This window comes from Protomyctophum parallelum (genome assembly GCF_964188405.1).
Source record: "Protomyctophum parallelum genome assembly, chromosome: 15".
NCBI lineage: Eukaryota > Metazoa > Chordata > Actinopteri > Myctophiformes > Myctophidae > Protomyctophum > Protomyctophum parallelum.
Window position 1 is genome coordinate 28,223,303 of NC_139710.1, and position 21,394 is coordinate 28,244,696.

Genomic DNA, 21,394 nt, shown 5'->3' on the forward strand with positions numbered 1-21,394 from the left:
CACTTTGTGACATTACTAAATGGCTTTGACTCCAATCTAAAGTTCACTATGGAATGTAGTCAGTCCCGGGTACATTTTTTAGATATGTGGATAAAGTTAAACGATGGCAATCTGTCGACCACCCTATATCAGAAAGAAACTGATCGAAATACTCTATTATTGGCCACTAGTAATCACCCCCCTGCTCTCATCAAGTCTCATCAAGTCTGAGACGTGTTTGTTCCTCTACTGAGGACTTTATTGACAAATCGTCACTTCCATAAATGTTGCCTTGTTCCACACCTGCACTTTGCTAAACTGTCACATTTATGCCACCCCAGACACATTCCTATGTGTATGAGTGATTGATTTAATGAATGAATGAATGAATGAATGAATGAATGAATGAACGAATGAACGTAACTTCAGGCCACTTTTGGAAAGAAAAGCCAGAGATTCACATGGTTGCATATGTTGTTGTGCTAAATTTGGAGGCAGACATGTTCTGCTAGAAATTCCTTGCAGATTATTTTTTGAGTGGTGCAACCACTCCAAGGAACAGCAATGTCCGTGACGTTAACCCACCCACCCACCCATGCACCTATGTGACTGTGAGTACGAGTATGACAATTAGTACCAGTAGGGGCGCTCTTTGCCAGAAACAGAGAGAGAGATAGTGCTGCACTTTGGCTGCTAATGAGAGAGAGAGAGAGAGAGAGAGAGAGAGAGAGAGAGAGAGAGAGGGGAGGGGAGAGAGGGGAGTTGCACAACTCAGTTCACACGGGTGTGACACGGGTGCTGGAGTTTGGAAGTGCTTGTTGACTGTCACTCAACGGCCCATGCCTGTTTTGAATGCACATAATGCAGGAGGCAGCAGGAGGTTGCTTTACTGATAACAAGCGCTTCCATGCTCTGATACTTAGAAAAAGAAGAATCTGCAAGGAATTTCTTGACAGGAAGTAGCTCATAAAATGTCTACGGTGGATCTTTATTATACAATAACTTTACAGATTGAAAGAGAATAATTCAAGCTTTCCCTACAGCTGTAATGTTAGTGATTTTGACGTTGTTTAAAGGAGAATTCCATACTAAAAGGCTTTCTTACCTTTCTTTGTAGTTGTTACGTCCCCACCAAAGAGGTCCAGGTGTTATTTTGTGCAAAAGCTCCTTATTGAATATTTCCCCTACCATAAGCCCTACATGAATTGCATTGAATTGAATGGGAATTGAATGGGGCTATGGGGTGTTGTGCTAATTCGCTTATTTCCATTGCTCAAAATTATAATTTCTTTTTATATATCCTCTCTTCATAATGTAAATAATAACCCAAGCGGCACACTTTACTACTTCTTTCGATGGAAATAAGCGAACTAGCATAACACCCCATAGCCCCATTCAATTCCCATTCAATGCAATGCAATTCATTGAGGGCTTATGGTAGAGAAAATAGCCAATAAGGAGCTTTTGCACAAAAAAAACACCTGGACCTCTTTGATGGGGACGTAACAACTACAAAGAAAGGTAAGAAAGATAAGAAAGCATTCTAGCATGGAATTCTCCTTTAATATAATTAGAGAGGTAAGCAAAGCAAAGTTACCATGTTTACCCAAGGTAACTGGACTAAGCTCAAGAACTTGTTTACAGCCAGGCCCTGCTCATAGAACATTTCATGGTAGGGGTTCAATGCCTTGCTCAAGGGCACTTGACTCTCTATGGTGTGTCACCTAGGTATCACCTAGACCTAGAATGCCTGAGATAATTTAATTATACTTCGTAAATTTTCATGTATCTCAGGCATAGATGGCTTGCACCGGGTCCTGGTCGAATTGAAAATGTGCGGCATAAATGTGATAAATGCTCCGTTTGTACTCACCCATTAAATTATTCCAAAGACGTGGAGTGAAATATGGTCCTCTAGTTTTATATCTATGTGAAAGTTCTGGCACAAAACGTGTATTTAGTCAATTATCTCCACTTTTTCAAGAGATGCACACGGACATCTTTCTCTCCGGGCGAGGGGGGGCCGGAATGATCGATGAACTGATTTTACAAATACGTCCTGTTTACCGCAGACGTCATCACCAATTGACCAGGGAAACACAAAAGTTTTCAGTCACACAATTGGCAGGTGGTGTGACTGAGCACCTATCGCAAAGCACCTGCCAATTGTGTGACCGCAAACTTTTGTGTTTCCCATGTCAATTGGTGATGACGTCTGCGGTAAACAGGACGTTGTAAAATCAGTTAATCGATTGTACCGGCCCCCCTCGCCCGGAGAGAAAGATGTCCGTGTGCATCTCTTGAAAAAGTGGAGATAATTCACTAAATACGCGTTTTGTGCCAGAACTTTCACATGGATATAAAACTAGAGGACCATTTTTCACACCACGTCTTTGGAATAATTTAATGGGTGAGTACAAACGGAGCATTCATCACATTTAGGCCGCCCATTTAGAACCCGGACAAAATTAACCTGTGTGTTCTATGGCTCTGTATGTGAAATACTGTACATACTGTATGTAACAACAAGAGCCGTTCTAGGGCTAGGTATCACCTTGCTGGCAAGATGGCTGCGGTCTGAATATGAAGAATTGCAATTTATTTTGGGTCAAATCTATATATTGACTGGCCTACATCTGGCAAAACCTGCTGAGCTTGTTGTCAAAGGTCAAAAAATACCCTGTGTTACTTGTACAACAAGGGACGCACTGCGCACGCGCGCGACACTCAACGATGATGACCGCGACGAGAAGATGGCGGATCGTGAGGAGCTTCGGGTAGGCGAAAAGAACAACACAACACTGCCGGGCCGTTCCGATCCCCTAAAAAACACGGACATTGTGCCAGATAACGTAACGCGCGGCACGACAACAACGTGTGACATTTTCGACGAGCCAACGTTCATGTAAAGTAAACGCACGCTCAGCCCAGACGACCGCTAGCTAGCCGCCTAGCTGTTGTGCTAACAATATTCCTGTTATAGGTTCACCAGCGGCTAACCTGCTAGCTAGTTACCGAGCTGACGATGTTTGTTGTTGCTGTATTTGCACTTGTGTATGTGCCATTTAACTAAACCTAGTTAACGTCGTTGCAGAGTATAGGCTAGCAGGCTACAGTTGCGTAACTTGAGTTGCAGAGATGTTGAAAAGTGGAGGAGAAGGATATGCGACAGTGATGTCACAACCAAGCGTCATCTGTAAGCGGGAGTATTTCAAATTTTGACAGCAAATTCTATTTTTTTGTCTTGCACACCATTTAGTTTTAGTCCGAAAATGTTCAACTCAACATGCTGGTGTCCCTGTCTTGGGCATATAATTGGAGAACAAGAATGAATAGGTACAGAATTAGCCCAAACATTTAGATTCTCGTAGAGGTTTTTTTCGATTCTGACGAATCTCTCTACGAGAGTCTAAAAGATAACCCCGCCCCTAACGTCGAAAAGGAACGTTTGTGCCTCAAAATCACTCTTACCTTGTACAAATGCAAAGTCTAAGCTGCTTTAAATGTTGCCCCACTTGTTTGTGAGGTGTTCGCAATCAGATTAAACACCGCACATGCTTATTTTTCAATAAAAAAGGTATTTTAATCCACACTGTTTCTGAATCTTCCATTGTAAATGCGGTAAACGGCGCAACAGAATATTGCCCGCGCCCCTAGCGGCCAGGGTTCTCTTGCGCATTTACAATGGAGAGAAAAGCAAGATGGCCGCCAGATTCCGAGACAGAGTTGATTAAAATACCTTTTTTATTGAAAAATAAGCATGTGCGGTGTTTTATCTGATTGCGAACACCTCACAAACAAGTGGGGCAACATTTAAAGCAGCTTAGATTTTGCATTTGTACAAGGTAAGAGTGATTTTGAGGCACAAACGTTCCTTTTCGACGTTAGGGGCAGGGTTATCTTTTAGACTCTCGTAGAGAGATTCGCCAGAATCGAAACAAACCCTCTACGAGAATCTAAATGTTTGGGCTAGGTACAGAATTAATAGATACAGCAATAAAACTATTCCAGAATTAGCTGGGACCCCATGGAAGTTCAAACCCCCTAAAGGACCTACCTAAAGGACTCCCAGACTCAGCCAATCGATCAATCAAAAGCCATTGAAGACGACAGAGTCTACATAGTCTTCCATTGGCGAAGAGCATTGCGAAGAGTGACAAAGTTCTGGACCGGAAGTTGGCAGAATGCGCTGGACTCAGGAAACAGCCCAGCTTTAATGATCTCAAATCCCTTTATTTTAGATCGTTTTTTAGTAATAGTACAACATAAACATTACGAGGGATTTTGTTGTTACTGTACAATACTCTAAAACTATTGCCAGTTGCCTGTCTCACATGCCTAAAATTGCTGATATTCGCACCGCCCTCGTTAAAAACAATGTATTTCAAACTCCAGCTTGTCACTCCAGGGCTGCATGAGCACTCGAGCACTGCTTTCTGCATAACTCAATGGCTCTGCCCAGACTATTGACAATGCAATTAGGACATCACTGAGTTATCCTTATTTATTATATCCATATTGAGTATTGACCTTAAGCTAACTGCTGCCATATGATATTAAACGTTGCTGCTAACAACACAAAGCTTTAATCAACACTTGTCTTAAATACTACGTTAATGTCTAATTTCCTAAAGTCAGAAACCACAGATTCAAATCTATATAGCTGCTGGCTATATTAAACTTAGCTTGGGCCTAAACTCAAACATTGTATGGGGCAAAGGTTGAAGTGCTTTCCCCCCCCCTCTTTCAGGAAGTTCCCAGGTTCACAGATATTGAGTTATTAGTCTTTAAGACTTAAACCATCATTAGTTTCATGAACATTCAGTCGTGTCACTCGTGTGGTAATTCCCCTTTTCTATGCACAGTTTATATTATGATTCTAGCTCTGGAAACCTTTGCAGACCCCATAATACGATTCCATCTATACACTCTGTTTTTAACGGCGTAGTATTTAATTTAGTACTTTGCCCTGTGTTACTCTGCTTGCATAATAAAACAATAAATACTTTTTTACCCATTAGTTTCCCTCTATGCCAGCAGTCAGAAGCCACTGGAGTAGTGTGCGGTGTTAACCTGCAGTGTTAACTTTTGGTCTTAGTTTTCACTGTTTGTTGTGGTAGCCCCCTGTCTACCAAAACAGTGAAAACACCAAAACACAGAGAGACGGCAATGTGTTTGTGCAGGTTAAAACCCATTTTGACCTGAGATCAGATTCTAAACATGTCTTCTACATCCTGACAGTTTTCTGAAAAAGCTTTTTGATTTTTCAAAAATAGAAGACCTACAAGCTCGTAGCGCGCTACTCGGTGGCATGCTATGAGCTTAATGTAGATCTGCTATTTTTCAATAGCTAAAGCATAACAATGCTAACGCCAAAAGGGGTTCCTGCCCAAAATGGGTTTTAACACCGCCACACCACACTACAACTGGCTGATAACTGGCTGGTATAGAGGAGAGGGAAACAATTAGTTTTATATATATATATATATATATATATATATATCATCATCATCATCATACTATAATTCTAACAATGTCTGAGTGTGTGTCTGTGTGTCAGAAACACTGCCTTAGCTCCTTACTGCCTGCACCAATCACTCCATCACACAGGCATTGACCATATGAATATGGAGGGCGTAACGAAGCCCTTTTTTCGATTTGACACATTAATGATTATTAATTAATAATTAGTCAATTACAAACGCACCCGGGCGCAGTACCCTTCACGGCCACAAGGGGGGGCAAATATCTCACAACGGGTAAGGACTAGTATATATAAATGTGTGTGTGTGTGTGTAACGCAAGGCAAAGTTACATACTGTGCCCGTTTCTTGTTGCTTATAACTATAATACCTGTCTTTTTTTCACCCCCAACTTAAGCTGCTCCACTGCTTGTCATTTATCTGCCTTGTCTCATGCTCCATGTTTTTTTTATTTTTATCTAATGGGTCTCGAAATTATTCTCAACATTTTAGATTCGTAACGGGCACATATGTTAAGGATTTGTAAGAGAAAAGGATATTCACGTAAGACCAATCCAGCATGGACCATATAATGAAGGGTCAGTAGGGGTTTTCTTACCTTTCTCTGGGGTTGGTCACTCTGTGGGAGGTTGTTGACTTGATCAAATATTGCTTGGTACATAAAATTGCACGAGCGGTTTTGCTTAACTCTTGCTAATTCATATAATTTAAGGTTAATTGGCATTGTTTTCTTTATCAGTTCATCAGTCATTGCTGTCCTGCAGAAACCTTATTTGTTGCATACTTTTCTTTTCCAATCCAAGCGATAGTCTCTCACCTAGTCAGAGATATCCTTACTGATACATCTGGGGTAATCAAATGACATTGAATGGGCTTGGATGGCAAAATACACACACACAAAAAATCTACCCCAATGTGTTTGCAGTTTGTATTGGTTCTGTAACGCTGCTATTTTTGTTTATTGTATATTTTTAGGCGATCTGGTGATCCTCTCGCTAGGTGTGCCAAAGATGACATGAACTAGCAGCAAGTAACAAAACGATAGAAGCAACATACAAATTTGCTTTTAGAAAGTGTCATTACACCAAGGCTAATCCAATATATATGACACTAAGCCAGATTTTCTCCAGTACTGGACATACAAGGTTTCTGCATGACCAATGTATCGGGTTGTTATATTCTTTTTTGCAATTGATTTGTAGCTTCTTAATTGGCTTGCTAACATAACCTGATTATTTGGGCACATTCTACAAAGTAAGCTTGGACTAAACCTTTAACTTGGTCTGGGTGCTGCTGAAGCGTTTTTGTGTTGTTGCTGTAGCTTTTTGCACATTTCTGTAGTATTCAACAGTTCTTTTTAATATACACTTGCCGCACATTTTTGCTGTACCTAATAATTCTGTTGCGGTTTTTTTTCTTCTCCCAGAGTATGGTATCAAGTTTCAGAGTGTCTGAATTACAAGTGTTACTGGGCTTCGCCGGCCACAACAAAAGCGGGCGTAAGGAGGAGCTCCAGGTGAGGGCGCTGCATTTGTTGAAGAGCGACTGCAGCCCTGCGGTGCGAGGCAAAATCAGGGAACTGTATCGCCACCGCTACCCCAGGATCCTGGACGCCTGCATCCCCGACTTGGCCACCATCAAGTCGCTGTTGTTCGCCGCTGCGGAGGGTGCCGGCGGAAGTGTGGCGAACTCTGACGTCCCTTCTCGAAGTGGGAGACCGCTCGTCTTCCACGAGTCCAAATTCAGCATGAATCTGCAGCAGCCCGCGCCCCTCATCCCCCCGGTCCACCCGGATGTCCAGATGAAGTCGCTCCCCTTTTATGACGTCCTGGATGTTCTCATCAAACCTTCGAGCCTAGGTCGGTTTTCTTGTTTTAGGCTTGTTGCAGCAGGGTCCTCCCCATCCCCAAGTGATGTGTATTTTGCCACGGACACCGAACGATTCTGTACCAGGGGCAGATTTGAGTTGTATGTTTTTGGTGTTTATGTTCAAAATTAAACGCTGTTTCACATTCAAATCTGCTGCCGAGCCAATGAAACTAAGCTTCTACAAACCTGAGGCTACAATTACGCACAGAGCCTATTCTGGGGGCAAACATTTGGTCAAAATAGAATTGTGAGCTTTTTTTTCTTTTCTTCAAGTGATTTAAGCATAAACAAATCACCAATCTTGTCACCTTTTGAACAAACTGGAGCTTTATATTAATGGCTGATTTCCTGCAATCATACAAGGATTGAGCTTAATCTGTTCCAAACGAGAAAATGCATGATTGTGTATAATTTTGGAAAACCAAGGTGAATGTTCTCAGTAAATTTGTGCTATGTCATAGAGAAACGACATTTCTGAGACGTTGACGCTCAATGGAGTGAAACCTGCAGAACTGGTCAAGGTGTGATTGTAACTTAGGCTGTTTTTCAGGAGCAAGCCAAGTTCAGAGATACCACCAAGAAAAGTACTTCATCTTTGCATTGACGCCGCAACAAGTCCGAGAAGTATGCATATCCAGGTATATTCACACCACTTACTACCTAATCATCTAATCTATGTCATTACTAGACATGCAACAGCCAATTGAACTAATCAAATAATTGATTATAAAAAATAGCCAATCTACAAGCTCACAACTCATCATGATTCGACCTGTTGTGTGCTTATAGATATGCTTTTTCTCACAGCCTTGTCCAAAGATATATGAAATGGGTCGTAAGTGTTTAGACTAGGTGGTCTACATAGTCAATAAATTATGAAATATCCATTCCAATCTTTCTGCGTTGTTTCACTATTAGACAAAGAAAACAATCTCCCCAAAAATATATTAATTGATAAAGTAATTGATCAAATAATCGCTATTGTTATTTGGATAAGTAGCCAATCGGCATCTGCGCTCACTGCCCTGTGATTGACGTACGCTGACTGGATCTTCCACTTTTTGGTTTCTGTAAAAATGCCCACCCAGCACTTGGGGTCAGAAAACCGGTCTGCAGAAAACAATGATACAGTGAATTCACGTGACCGGGATGGTTTACTTACTAACCGGTAAGGGTATGGTAAGTCTGAAATGTATCTTTCCTTTCTTTTTTCAGGGACTTCCTACCAGGTGGCAGGAGGGACTACATGGTTCAAATTCAAATGAGGTAAGAATTTGTTAAATGTTGACTGCTGTACATATCCTCGGTCACCAGCCTTAAAAACATTCATAGTTGTTCACAGGCCACCAGGTTTGTGTTCGTAATATTTGCATAATGGGGATTTGACGTTGTTGTCGTCTTGAAACTGACATTATATGCATTACAGCCAGATCCATGTAAGTACGTACCATGGATTTGTAGAGCTCCTTTCACAAGCCTTGACAGTTCACATTTCTAACATTTCTAGAACCTTGAACTTGATACTAAAATGTATTGGGAGCCAGTTCAAGGAGGCCAGAATGGGGGTGACTGATGGCAGCAGCATTTTGGGTTTGGCTGAGTGACATATCGGCCATTATTTGACATCTGTGTCCGCAATTATGCAGCCAACAAATGCGGCTAACAAATGCGATTTGTTAGCCGCATTTTGCAACTCTAGAGTTTTTGAGTGGTGCAACCACTCCAAGGAACAGCAATGTCCGTGTTCACCTATGTGGCCATGAGCACCAGTATATGACTATTAGTACCAGTAGGGGCGCTGTTTGCCAGAAACACAGAGAGAGAGAGAGATAGTATTAGTGCTGCACTGTTGCCTGCTAATGAGAGAGAGGAGAGGGGAGTTGCACCACTCGGTTCACACGGGTGTGATTATTTTATAATGGGAGTTGCAATACCCTCCATTGACTCCCCACTCATCCAATTTGGTTTGCGATCTGCTTGTCTTAAACAACGTTAAACTCTCCAACATTGCAGCTGTAGTCCAAGCTTGAATTATCCTCTTTCAATCTGCCGAGCTTGTTTTTCATCAAAATCCACCGTAGTTATGAGCTACTTTCTGTCAAGAAATTCTGTGCAGGTGATTTGTTTTCTAAGTGCTGGAGTTTGGAAGCACTCGTCTTATGTTACTGAACGGCCCTGCTTCGAATTCGCACATAATGCAGCAGCGCGACCCGTTAACAAAAACGAGTGCTTCCAAACTGCAACACTTGGAAAAAGAATCACCTGCAGAGGATGTCTTGACAGAAAGTAGCTCATAACATGTCTACGGGGGATTTTTATGGAAAAAAAGCTTGGCAGATTGAAAGAGGATAATTCAAGCTTGGACTACAGCTGCAATGTTGGTGAGTTTAACGTCGTTTAAGACAAGCAGATCGCAAACCAAATTGGATGAGTGGGGAGTCAATGGAGGGTATTGCAACTCTAGATTCATCTCATTATAAAAAAATCTAGAGTTGCAAATTGCGGCTACCGATTTGTAATGATTTCTAAATACTTTTAACTCACCCGCCGCCATCACCTCATCTGGTGGCTTAATTGTATACTCCAGGACCACCACGCCTAGTTCATTCTCTCTATTTGGGACCCTATTATTTTGAAAGCCGTTTCACTCGGAAACCGAGAATCAGGAAGTGAATAATCGCTATGTATTATGTCCCGCGGATGTTATTTAACTCACCCAAAAACATACATTTTGTAACCGGCGATTCATATCGTTCAGACTTTAAAGAAATGAGACGCAATTCAAGCCTTTGATCCAAAAAGAAGAATCCGAGATATTACGATTCTAAGAACTGCGTTCCCATACTTCACTTCCGGTGTTCAGGGAAAACATTTGGTGTCGAGGGGAATGGCCTAGTATGGGTCTACGACGGGTGGGGTTTATGTGGTTGAGTTGTTTGTTTGCTTGACCTGCTTAAAGTTTCAGCACATTTCTCTTCTATTTTTAGATTTTGCCTGTCTGAGACGAGTTGTCCTCAGGAGGACAATTACCCAAACAGTCTGTGTATAAAAGTCAATGGGAAACTCTTTCCTTTGCCAGTAAGTGCTCACATTGGCAAAGATTGGACTTAATTCAAAGTAATTTTTCATGCATAAGCATACTAACACTGGGGACATAAATGTGTGTGTCTGTGTGTGTGTGTGTGTGTGTGTGTGTGTGTGTGTGTAGGGTTATGCACCGCCACCTAAAAACGGAGTGGAACAGAAGAGGCCGGGAAGACCTCTGAACATCACCTCATTGGTCAGACTGTCGTCTGCCGTACCCAATCAGATTTCGGTTACGTGGGCACCTGAAATTGGAAAAGTAAATACTAACCACTCATAAAATCAATTCTTCTACAGTTTCGGGTAAAAGTAGGGGAAATGGCCAGTCTACATGCTCACACAGCGTTGAGAATGTAGTGTGTTTTATTTCCTGCAGACGTACTCCATGTCTGTATATCTGGTGAGACAGCTGACGTCACCGCTGCTTCTACAAAGACTGCGAATGAAGGGCATCAGAAACCCTGATCACTCCAGAGCACTGAGTAAGTGCTCTTCAATGTGAGGCCACCGCCGCCAGGGAGGCCAGTTAGCCCATTCTGACCTGAGATCAGATTCAAAAAATGTCTTCTACATCCTGACAGTTTTCATTCTGACCTGAGATCAGATTCTAAAAATGTCTTCTATGTCAGTCGCACTTTGATTTTTCTAAAATAGCAGACCTACAAGCTCGTAGCGTGCCACTCGGTGGCGCGCTATGAGCTTGTAGATCTGCTGTTTTTCAATAGCTAAAGCATAACATAATGCTAACACAAAAACGGGTTCCCGCCTAAAATGGGTTAGAAAGGATGGAAAATTATATAAATGAAGGATATTTCAATTCAAATTCAGTTTTCACTTTAAAATGGAAGTTGTTACATATCTTTTTCCATAATTAAACGTTTTTGGAAATGAGATTTGGTGTAGAGGTAAAATGCAAAGAATGCATAAGTGGATATGCCCTATATACTTTTTTTTAGACTAGCCAAACTACAAGCTCACAAGCTTGTTGCTCTAGCTATTGTTTAGAAAGACGAAAAAACGTTTTTATATGTAATATTGTATTGTCTAATATTGGGTCTAGATAGAATGAATGGCCGTTTTTAATTTTTGACTAACCATGAACCACAATGGTGACAGAGTTTTCAGTTGCATTTGGTTACTCTGATCACTGAACAAAATCCTACCTCTACCGATCTCATGTTTTTCCTAAAGTGTATTTTCAATTCAGTTCACTTTGTGTTTCAGTTAAAGAGAAGCTTACTGCAGACCCAGACAGTGAGATTGCTACGACCAGTCTAAGGGTGTCGCTTATGTGCCCGGTAAGACAATTATATCACATTCTCTACAAATGTAAGCGGTTCTCAACCTATAGGTTGAATTTTCTGGGGGGGGGGGACCCCAGATGACAGTGAAGTCACAATTTAAGGCCTTTATAATGAAAGAAAGAAAAGTAATAAGACCATTACTACATCAAAAGCAATCAACAGATTATACTATAAAAACTGGTCAAACATGACCAAATTGTCAAGTAATCTAAGAAAATTGCTGATCTACAAGCTCACAGTCGCAACCCCTAGCCTTGCAAGAAATGTTCCCTCTAATGTTTTTTCGGTCTGAGCAAACACTCAAACCTCCTGATCAGCAACTACTGAGCAAACATACGTCACCTTGACACCAACTATCCAAACGTTAGATAATGTGAATTGAGCGCCCCTCACTTCACACAGGTGTGATTTTTTTCCAAATTGGTTTTGGTATACGAGTGAATCAATGAATAGTTACATAAGGTTACGCAAGTTACAACATTTTTATTTTATATCAAGGTGGTAGGCTAGCAACTTTAGGAATATTCAGTTAGTCTATATCACTGGTTCTCTACCTTTTCAGGCTGTGACCCCCTAAAATAATCATATTTGAACTGGGGACCCTCCACCTAGACAAGCAACAGCATGGTTCCACAGATAAATACAGACGGACGACAGACAGACAGACAGACGGACGAACGGACGACACCTTTACATTTTTTACACCAGCGTCCTGTGCGCGACAGATTTCAGTTGTTCGCGAGAGCATTTGGCCATGTGCACCTTGGGGGGAACATAGCTTGCAAGCTATTTTCAACATATTTATCCGTGGGACTGAGACAATGTAATGTCCCACATTTCCAAGTGATTGTTGTTCAAATGTTTAAATGTGCACTATAAATATAATCATTTTGGGGCGGTCCCCAGTTCAAATATGATCATTTTGGGCTGTCCCCAGTTCAAATATGATCATGTTGGGCTGTCCCCAGTTCAAATATGATCATGTTGGGCTGTCCCCAGTTCAAATATGACCATTTGGGCTGTCCCCAGTTCAAATATGATCATTTTGGGCTGTCCCCAGTTCAAATATGATCATTTTGGGCTGTCCCCAGTTCAAATATATGATTATGTTGGGGTCTCGCAGCCTGAAAAGGTTGAAAACCACTGCTGTAAGTGATGTTTTTTTGTTTGTCCGGTCCAGCTGGGTAAGATGCGTCTGACGGTGCCATGCAGAGCGGTCACCTGCTCTCACCTGCAGTGCTTCGACGCCGCCCTCTACCTGCAGATGAACGAGAAGAAGCCAACGTGGATATGTCCCGTCTGCGACAAAAAGGCAGCGTACGAGAGCCTCATCATCGACGGGTCAGTGGGCTCGTTTACTCGTTTACAAGCTTTGTTGTGGTGGCCATTTTGAAACTTAGCGTCCCTGATTCCGAACATTAGGCAAAAATAGACAAAAGACTTTATGAAATTAATGATTATTCACCACCAGTTCTATTAACACAATCCGTGCCGGGATTTCTTCAAAATAGAAGCTCTGGGGTGCCGGAAAGACATGGCCGATTTTACTCTGAACCCCCCCGGTTAAATGATTATCGATTATAATTATGCATTAGGTGATTGATGTAACTGTCTGTCTGTCTTCAGCTTATTCATGGAGATTCTGAATGAGTGCTCGGATGTGGATGAAATCAAGTTCCAGGAGGATGGCAGCTGGTGTCCCATGAGACCCAAGAAAGAGTCGGTCAAGGTGTCCTCCCAGTCCATTCCAAAACTTGAGCGCAAGTACAACTTTATTTGTGTTTTGTTGAAACTCACAGATTAAAATTCTCAGTGGCCATTCCCTAGAAGGCGCCTCACACACTGAAATTCTGCTATCTACAAGATGGCCTATCTTGGGTTAGTGTGTGCTTTTTGTTCTTTTCTATCTGTGTTGATAGTAGAGAGAGACAGGAAACTGGGACAGATAGAGTAGCACACAGCCATGGTCGTCGGGCCCGGAAATCGCACCTGCGACTCGCTATCATGCTGCTTTAGAACCTATATATGTGGTATGCGCCTTAACCGCTAGCCCAGCGGTGCTCCAGTTATTAGTTATTTTTACATAAGACTATTTGATGTGGTGAAGGTTTAAGGCCACAGTCTGCATTTGGTTGGTTGCATGGCTACATACGACATATTGTGCTCATTGTTTATGAAACGGGAGCACTAATGTGTGGGGGTAGGGTCTCCTTTCACACGGTTTCACAAATCGCAGACTAAAGACTTGTATTAGCCAAATATAAAATTTGGCTAATACTATCGCGTCGTGAGATTTTACTTTGCTCTCGTCCATGGAAACTTTAGTCATAGTTGTCTTAACCCACTAAGACCTGGAACGCATCTGTATCACCTTAGTGACCACATGAACCATTATTTTATACTTTAGCTGTTGAGAAGAAAAGGGTCCCGCACACTGTCTGTTGAAAAATAACAGATCTACAAGCTTGTAGCTCCGCTATTTTTGAACAATCGTGAAAATGTGAGCAAATCTTTGAATTTATATTCTTTCACTTGCTTCTGGGGAGTCCCTGGAACAACATATGTTGAAATGGCGGCCGAATCCATATCATTTTCGGGGTCCTTGACATGAAATAGTTTTTATCACCACTGAGAATAGGAACATGGGTCTTTCAGAGAACTGTCACGATTTAGAAGGCATTTGTAGAATCTGGTCTCGGGCCTTAATGGGTCCCATACCTCACTCCATCACCCCACAGCGTCCACTCCCGTGCGACAGTGTGCGGTGGCGCTGCCCGCGGGCGAGTCCGGCTCCGCCAAGAAGGCCGACGTCATCGACCTGACGCTAGAGAGCTCGTCGGAGGAGGAGGACGAGGAGCCCGACCCGCCCATGAAGAAGCGCTGTGTGTACATGACCAAGACGGAGGAGATCCACAGCAAGGGGTCAGTGGTGTGCATCGTTTGTCTCAGATCAGGTCTGACACAAACAGGCAATATAGACCGTATTCACACAGCGGCCATCTTGCCATTAAGTTAATAGCAGGGTGGCAAGTTGGCAACTCGCCACCCTGCTATTAACTAGGGATGCCAGAAAGTGACCATCGGCCCAATCGAATAATCGACAGCTCTGCTGATTAATAATCGATTAATTGAACCCCCCCAAAAAAAAAATATATATATATATTATGCACATGCCATGGTCACATAACCATTATATGTTGAATGCATGCTTTGATGGTTACAGTTTTATAATCAGCTTTGATGAGTAAACCTTTGTGGAGACCTTCTCAGTTCTCATTGTATGCTAGTTACTGCCATTTAGGATGGAAAATGAAATCCATTTGGAGAAGTAGTTTCATATAAGGGGCTGGTATGAAGTACTTGATATAAACAGAGAACGTTCAGTTCACTAGTCTACACTCTACAACTGCCTTCATTTCATCTGATTGGCTGTCTGGCAGGCACTTGACAAGCGATCGTTAACTGTGTCCGTTAGAGAGAGGGGCAGAAAAGAGTGGCTTTGCTCAACAACAACAAAATCGGAGGCCCCGACGATTAGGGATCGGTGGCATCCCTACTATTAACTTGATGGCAATATGGCCGCCATCTGAAATTTGGGAATATGGTCTGTTGGCATGCTATACAGAAACAGACCGCAGAGTCACACTGTTGTAGTTGTAGCTGTTGTAGTAATCAACCACTTCCACACCCCATCTATAGGCTCAGGCTGCACTAGCTAGTTGGCCTGGAAACTAGACAAAACTGCCGGTGCAAAAACAAAAATGGCCCATGGAAGAATTACGCCCAAGCCACACCAAAGGGTCAGGTCGGGACAAAATGGTTTTTAAGGTTAAACAACAACAATACAACTCATTGAGTTGAATGAGTTGCATTGGTGTGGTCTACCTTAAAAAAACATTTTGTCCCGACCTGACCCTTTGGTGTTGTTTGGGTGTTAGTCTGTCGAGTTGCATTGGTGTGGTCTACCTTAAAAAAAAACATTTTGTCCCGACCTGACCCTTTGGTGTGGTTTGGGCTTTAGTCTGTCGAGTTGCATTGGTGTGGTCTACCTTAAAAAAAAAACATTTTGTCCCGACCTGACCCTTTGGTGTGGTTTGGGCTTTAGTCTGTCGCCGCTCTGTGATTAGATTTAGCTGCCCCCAAAATTGTGTGGGGCAATGTTCCGGCGGGTTTATCACCAGCGGCATTTTTGTTAATCCGCCCCCTGGAATTGCAGGTTTCACACAGAGATTCCAAAATATTAAGATTAAGAAACTCCACGCAACACACAACACACATTCTAGGGCCAATTTCCCCAGGTGTTTAATCGGTTTATACGATGTGCTTCTTTTTATACAGTTATACCAGTTGTAAAGGATTTGGTGATGTTGAGCCAAACTCGTTGCATACGAGTTACATGCATACTAAATAATTTCCTTTATTTCTACTATTAGATGTCTGAGCTAAAATTGGCTGAGACCAGTATAAGTCTGTGCAATCCACAGTGCATAAACAATGGATGATTCAATCGGGCCATGTCTACCCACAACATATCTTATTGTTTGTCTGTCTCTCCAGGGTGCTGACCTACCAGCCCTCCACGGTGCGAGTGCCAAACGTCCAGACTTTGGACACGCCCTACCTGACGTCCTCGCTGTCAGACTACCCTTTCCACCACTCCACCCTGGCTACCATACCTGCTGACATGCAGAGTGAGTGGCAACGTAACCTCATGTGCTGACTGCATGTCTCCCCAGAAATAAGGAGTAAATATGACCCTCTATGCCAGTGGTTCTCAAAGTGGGTGTCAAAGTCCAGCGGCACCGCAGAATGCTCTGATAATATTTGGAATTTTATTAATATACCGGTATCTTCAGTTACCACTTTAACACCCTCTATACCAGGGGTGCTCAATTCTCTTGCCGAGTTGCCACTGGAACTCCCTCAAGGACCCCTGTGAGTCCCTGGATCCCACTTTGAGAACCACTGCTGTACAGAATGCGGCACAAGATGGGCATTAAGTCCTTGGGTCGCTGGTTCACATCTGCTACTGTTTGCAAATGATTTTTTATAATCCTTGAGTAACATTTCATAATGTCTGTTTTGGTTTCTCTTAGGTCTGGATCTGCTTTCTTTTCTTCAAGCAGATTCTCAGGTATTAATCTTTGTCTTGAATTTAGAACGTTGTCATTATTTAACCTAAGATTGTGTTGGTAATTTCCAGTCCAGGGTTGGTATTGTTAGTTACACTAACAGAGGACTATAAATTAGACACAGGAAGGTTATAAAATCCCTGTAACTAGCTCTATATCAGAAACTGTGTCAGCTTTACACAACAAGCTAAGTCTAACAATAGACATGTAGGCAGAAATGTGCCGTGATGTGGAATAATTGAATATCATCTGTGTCATGAGACAAGCGCATGGGCACTTGCACATAATTTCCAGGAGATGGTGCAAAAACACCCTGCATTCTATTTACTGCTGCTTAGTTGTTTGTTGAATAACCAGTTGATGTACTGTGTCACTTGAAGTTTTGTTTCAAATTTAAAGTGCACTATGAACCATGACGACTATTATTGAACTTATGAGTTTTATTAAAAATATTTCAGCATTAGTGCCAGACAGCAGAGATATGCTAATGGTAATGCTGAAATAATTGTCCAAAGAAACGATACTCCCTCATCAAAGTTGATACAGTGACTTTATACAAATACTTGAATATGTCCTTATATTATCATCACTTTATGCATTATATGTCCATGTATTTCCAGCATTACCGTGCTCCCATGTTCCTGGACAACCTGAGCAGCAGCCTGCAGAGCTCGGCCTCCTCCACCAGCTCGGCGCTGGTCTCCTCCTCCACCAGCCACTACGAGAGCTCCGCCCACGTCGCCACCAGCTCCACCCACCACGAGACCCGCGTCATCACGGGGGGCGGGGCCGGCCAGCCACTGGGCGGCAGTGGCGGCTCCGGCGGCATTTCGGACATCATCTCGCTGGACTGAGAGGCCACGAGGGTCTTTGAGGGGGGATTCAGAGGGCCTTGTACACTCCAAGTTAAATAGGCTCTATGTGCACACTAAGTCAATAACTCTTCCTACTTCCGGACCCCTTCCCTACTTCCTTCACAGGTGTCACTGATGACTAATTAAGGCTCTGTTCCATTCTGGTCAAACAGAGTCAGGGTGCTGCTATTGTGCGTGTTGGCTCACTGGAAACACTCTGCTACACCAGTGGGTCTCAAAGTGTCCTTGAGTTTGTTCCAAATGGCCCTGTATGGTTCTGTAACTCTGAGTGTACAAATTGAACCATTTGTACACTCAGTTATTGGGGTCCATTTGTACACTCTTGGAGTTATGGGGGTCCTTGAAATTAAAACGTTTGAGAACAACTGTACACTAAATGGAACAGGGCCTTAATTGCTATCATCGGTAACGCCTGTGAAGGACGTAGGGAAGCGGCCCGGAAGGAGTTCTTTCCAAAACGGCGTCTGTGCATAGAGCCTATTGGAACAGAAGATTTTACAGTGTGGATTGGGGATCCCAGAGATGAAAACGGGGGTCCGCAGACCTCCCAACAGACCTCAACCTCGGACCCCCACCCACCACTACCGACAGGTGATCCTTGTGATCCGCACAGCAAGTCATCCTGTTAATTTAACCACATGAACACTGAGTGTCCTTATTCTCATGCTATGAGCTCAATAATGCGCACAATACGAGGAATTTCGGCAGAAGAAATAGGCGAAACATTCGGCAAAAATGTCATGATAAAATGAACAAGCGCCGTTGTAGTCACTGGAGCAGAAGCTGTTTGTGCTGTCTTCCTTTGCTTTTCAGTTCATTTATTTTAGTATTTTATTTAAGTACATTGTTTGAGTATCTGTACTTGGTTATTGTTTTAGAAACGTATGTACAGAAGTACATTTAAATAATGAGCATAAACAAACATGCCAATTTAGCTCCCACAGAGTAAGCTCCCACACTGAAGTTTTCTGTGATTGAAATGATGTAATTAATATTTCGTTTCAATAATAAGCAGTGATTATCAAATCATATCAAGTGGTCAAATTGGCACTCGATCACTGGTTCTCAAAGGGTTAAAAATGGACCCTGGCTTACAGCTCTAACTCTGGTTGAGAGTGTACAAATTGATATGCACTTTCTGATTTAAATCAAACCCAGGGATGAACGATGGTGTGTATATATATATATATATATATATATATATCGGGGGTCCGTGGCCTATAATGCATAACGAGCTGTGGGGGTCCTTGAAATTAAAAAAGGCTGAGAATCACTTAACCACTGAAACCCCAGCATCTGCATGGTAGGGAAAGCTTTGGCAGAAAATAGCAGATCAACAAGCTCCCAACGTGTTGCAGCGCATCGTCGTGCGAGCCTGTCGATCTTAGTCATCTAAAATCGTGTAGGCATGAAATAATAATCTACACTGTAAAATCACCAGCGTAGACTGAAGAGTGTGTGCAAAGTGGGAACAAATGGGCCGGTTAAGTTATGTGTGTGTGTGTGTGTGGGGTCCGCTTGGTCTGTAGGATGGTCTCGACGTTCGGAAGCAGTGAACCCCCTCCCTCCCTTCTCTGCTTTTGCCCCCGAACAGACTTGTTGTCAAAGCAACACCTCTTCAAACTGTTGATACTGTACACCCACCCTGTGTGGATCGGGACCCATCCATCCGTACTGTCGTGCACCCTGTAACGGACAGAGTCAGACGGGTGTTCTTTTTAACTCACTCCACTCTCTGCCTCGCCCTTTAACCCAGAGAAATGGGGCGGGAGGCGAGGAAAGATACATTTTGTGGTTTTCTTTTGTGGGGTTTTTTTGTTTTGTTATCGGCTACGACGGCGGCTGTCAGTCGAACGGGCGATCGATCCCCTTTGACTGAGTCGAATCACGTGGCAGCTCATTTGTTATACTAATTAACTAGAGATCTATTTATGTTTTCCTTTTTCTTAAAACCCATTAAGACCCGAGGCCAATTCTACAAATGCCTTCATAACAAGTAGTTCTCACGCTTTACACGGCATCGAAAATAGCAGATGTGCAAGCTCCCAGCATGGCACGATGTGACGCGCTGTGAGCTTGTATATCTGCTATTTTTGAATAGCCAACGCAAAAATGTAAAATCACACGGATCCTTTCCCAGTTTGAATGGGTTAATTCACCTGATCTAGGGCTGGCTATCTTTAGGACATTTTGTGGTATCAGAACCTTGAGTATTGTTCAATTTTTATTGTGCAAATGAAAGCAATTGAAGCAACTTAAAGGTGCTGTGAGTGATTTTGTTTTGTTAAAATAAAACTGTTGAAACTATATTCTAAAGGTAATCATCGCTGTAGACTAGAGTTCTTTCAGGAGCAAGGGTCTCTCCAGCTAGTAAACATGCATTTTCTAGTCGGTATACCAATTACGTCTACCTGGGAGAGAAGACTCCTACAGGATGCTGTAAAATAGATGTTTATTGTTGCTGAACATAGACTAGCAATGATTACTGTTATAATATAGAGCATAACCTTAATATCACTTACACTACCTTTTAAATTCTATTTTGTTTTCCTTTTTAAGTCAGATATAAGTTAATATGTGGGGCTAATCTTTAGAAAGCCTTTAATCATGCAATTATCATCATTGTGACATTTTAACTGATTAACCATCTCTTGAACAAAGTTGTTTAGATGGAGTTAATTTTGGATATACTTGCTAGACTCAGATGCCACTTTGAAAGATCTCCGTCCCATCAGCTGGGTCCCGATTAGGAATGCATGGCAGTGGTTCTCAAAATTAGAAAAATGATCTGATCTACAACGTGTCACTGCAACACATTTCTTGTGAACATTGTAACAAACGCAAATCTTTTATGGGGGTCACGCTGGTACGAGATATTTTCAGATGGCTGTCCGTAGCCAAATGGAATGTTAATTTGGGGGTCCTTGACACGGAGAAGGTTTGATAACCACTGCTCTAAGCAGACTTGAGACTATCGGGATCTGGCTATGGAGTTAACAGCTGCTGCTTTTCACAGAGGACGTGAACGCATGCGGAGGGACATGCTATCCCTCCCAGTTCTGCTCCCCGCTTTGAGTCACCGTCTGGCATCCGAGCTACACGAAGCACGGCCGGTCGGCTCTGTGAGTCCCAGGTTACCAGAAGGTGGCACACGCATTCCCTGATCCCAGTTCAGTGTTCCATAGCTTTGGTTTGATGGGCTTTGCAGCGGATTTGAACGGGAAACGCACCTTTGTGCGTTTACTGTTCAAATCTACTGCAGAGCCAATCAAATTAAATATCAGGAAAACGGAATGTATGCCACGTAGTTCGTCTGGGAAATGGACCCGAGCTCTGTTGAAACTGATATTTGGAAATGGAGGAGGAATGGAACCACAGACTCGACGGTGGTGGGCAGGTTTACCCCTGTACCACCCGGATGCCCACCCTCTCTGTAAAATGAACACTTTAATTTGCTGTGCACCATCAAGTGGCCGAGCCGTTGCTAGCATGTTGGTTGTAGCGACCTGGCCTGTGGTGTTGACACATGTCACAGTACCGTTTCAGTTTAACTCCTGGTTACCTTTTTGTTTTGATACCGTCTTTTGTTATAAAGTATCTTTAAAATTCTATGTCATCTCTTGTTGCTTTTTTTCTTCATGGACATCTGACATCCAGTAATCACAGAA

At 42.6% G+C, this 21,394-nt stretch overlaps 1 protein-coding gene across 3 annotated transcripts; it reads left to right on the forward strand.

Moving 5' to 3' along the window:
* Positions 1 to 2,719: 2,719 nt before the first annotated feature.
* Positions 2,720 to 21,335, forward strand: pias2 (protein inhibitor of activated STAT, 2). 3 transcript variants are annotated; one of them, XM_083783897.1, is made up of 15 exons: positions 2,720 to 2,756; positions 5,955 to 6,040; positions 6,889 to 7,321; positions 7,882 to 7,969; positions 8,547 to 8,597; positions 10,319 to 10,409; positions 10,540 to 10,674; positions 10,792 to 10,897; positions 11,640 to 11,713; positions 12,900 to 13,060; positions 13,346 to 13,479; positions 14,458 to 14,641; positions 16,277 to 16,410; positions 16,816 to 16,853; positions 17,472 to 21,335. In XM_083783897.1, exons 3-15 carry the CDS (start codon positions 6,892 to 6,894, stop codon positions 17,703 to 17,705), a joined length of 1,860 nt encoding a protein of 619 aa, XP_083640023.1. In that variant the 5' UTR covers positions 2,720 to 2,756; positions 5,955 to 6,040; positions 6,889 to 6,891; the 3' UTR covers positions 17,706 to 21,335. The 3 variants fall into 3 exon arrangements, with proteins under 3 accessions (XP_083640023.1, XP_083640022.1, XP_083640024.1); XM_083783898.1 differs by lacking the exon at positions 2,720 to 2,756 and adding an exon at positions 2,792 to 3,175; XM_083783896.1 differs by lacking the exon at positions 5,955 to 6,040.
* The last annotated feature ends 59 nt before the right edge of the window (positions 21,336 to 21,394 follow it).

Bases quoted from the DNA above. Each gene is read 5' to 3' on its own strand.
- pias2 (XM_083783896.1), top strand. From the start codon at position 2,733: ATGGCGGATCGTGAGGAGCTTCGG. The intron at 10,410-10,539 runs GTAAGTGCTCAC...GTGTGTGTGTAG, and splicing joins GGAAACTCTTTCCTTTGCCA to GGTTATGCACCGCCACCTAA. The intron at 14,642-16,276 runs GTCAGTGGTGTG...CTGTCTCTCCAG, and splicing joins GAGGAGATCCACAGCAAGGG to GGTGCTGACCTACCAGCCCT.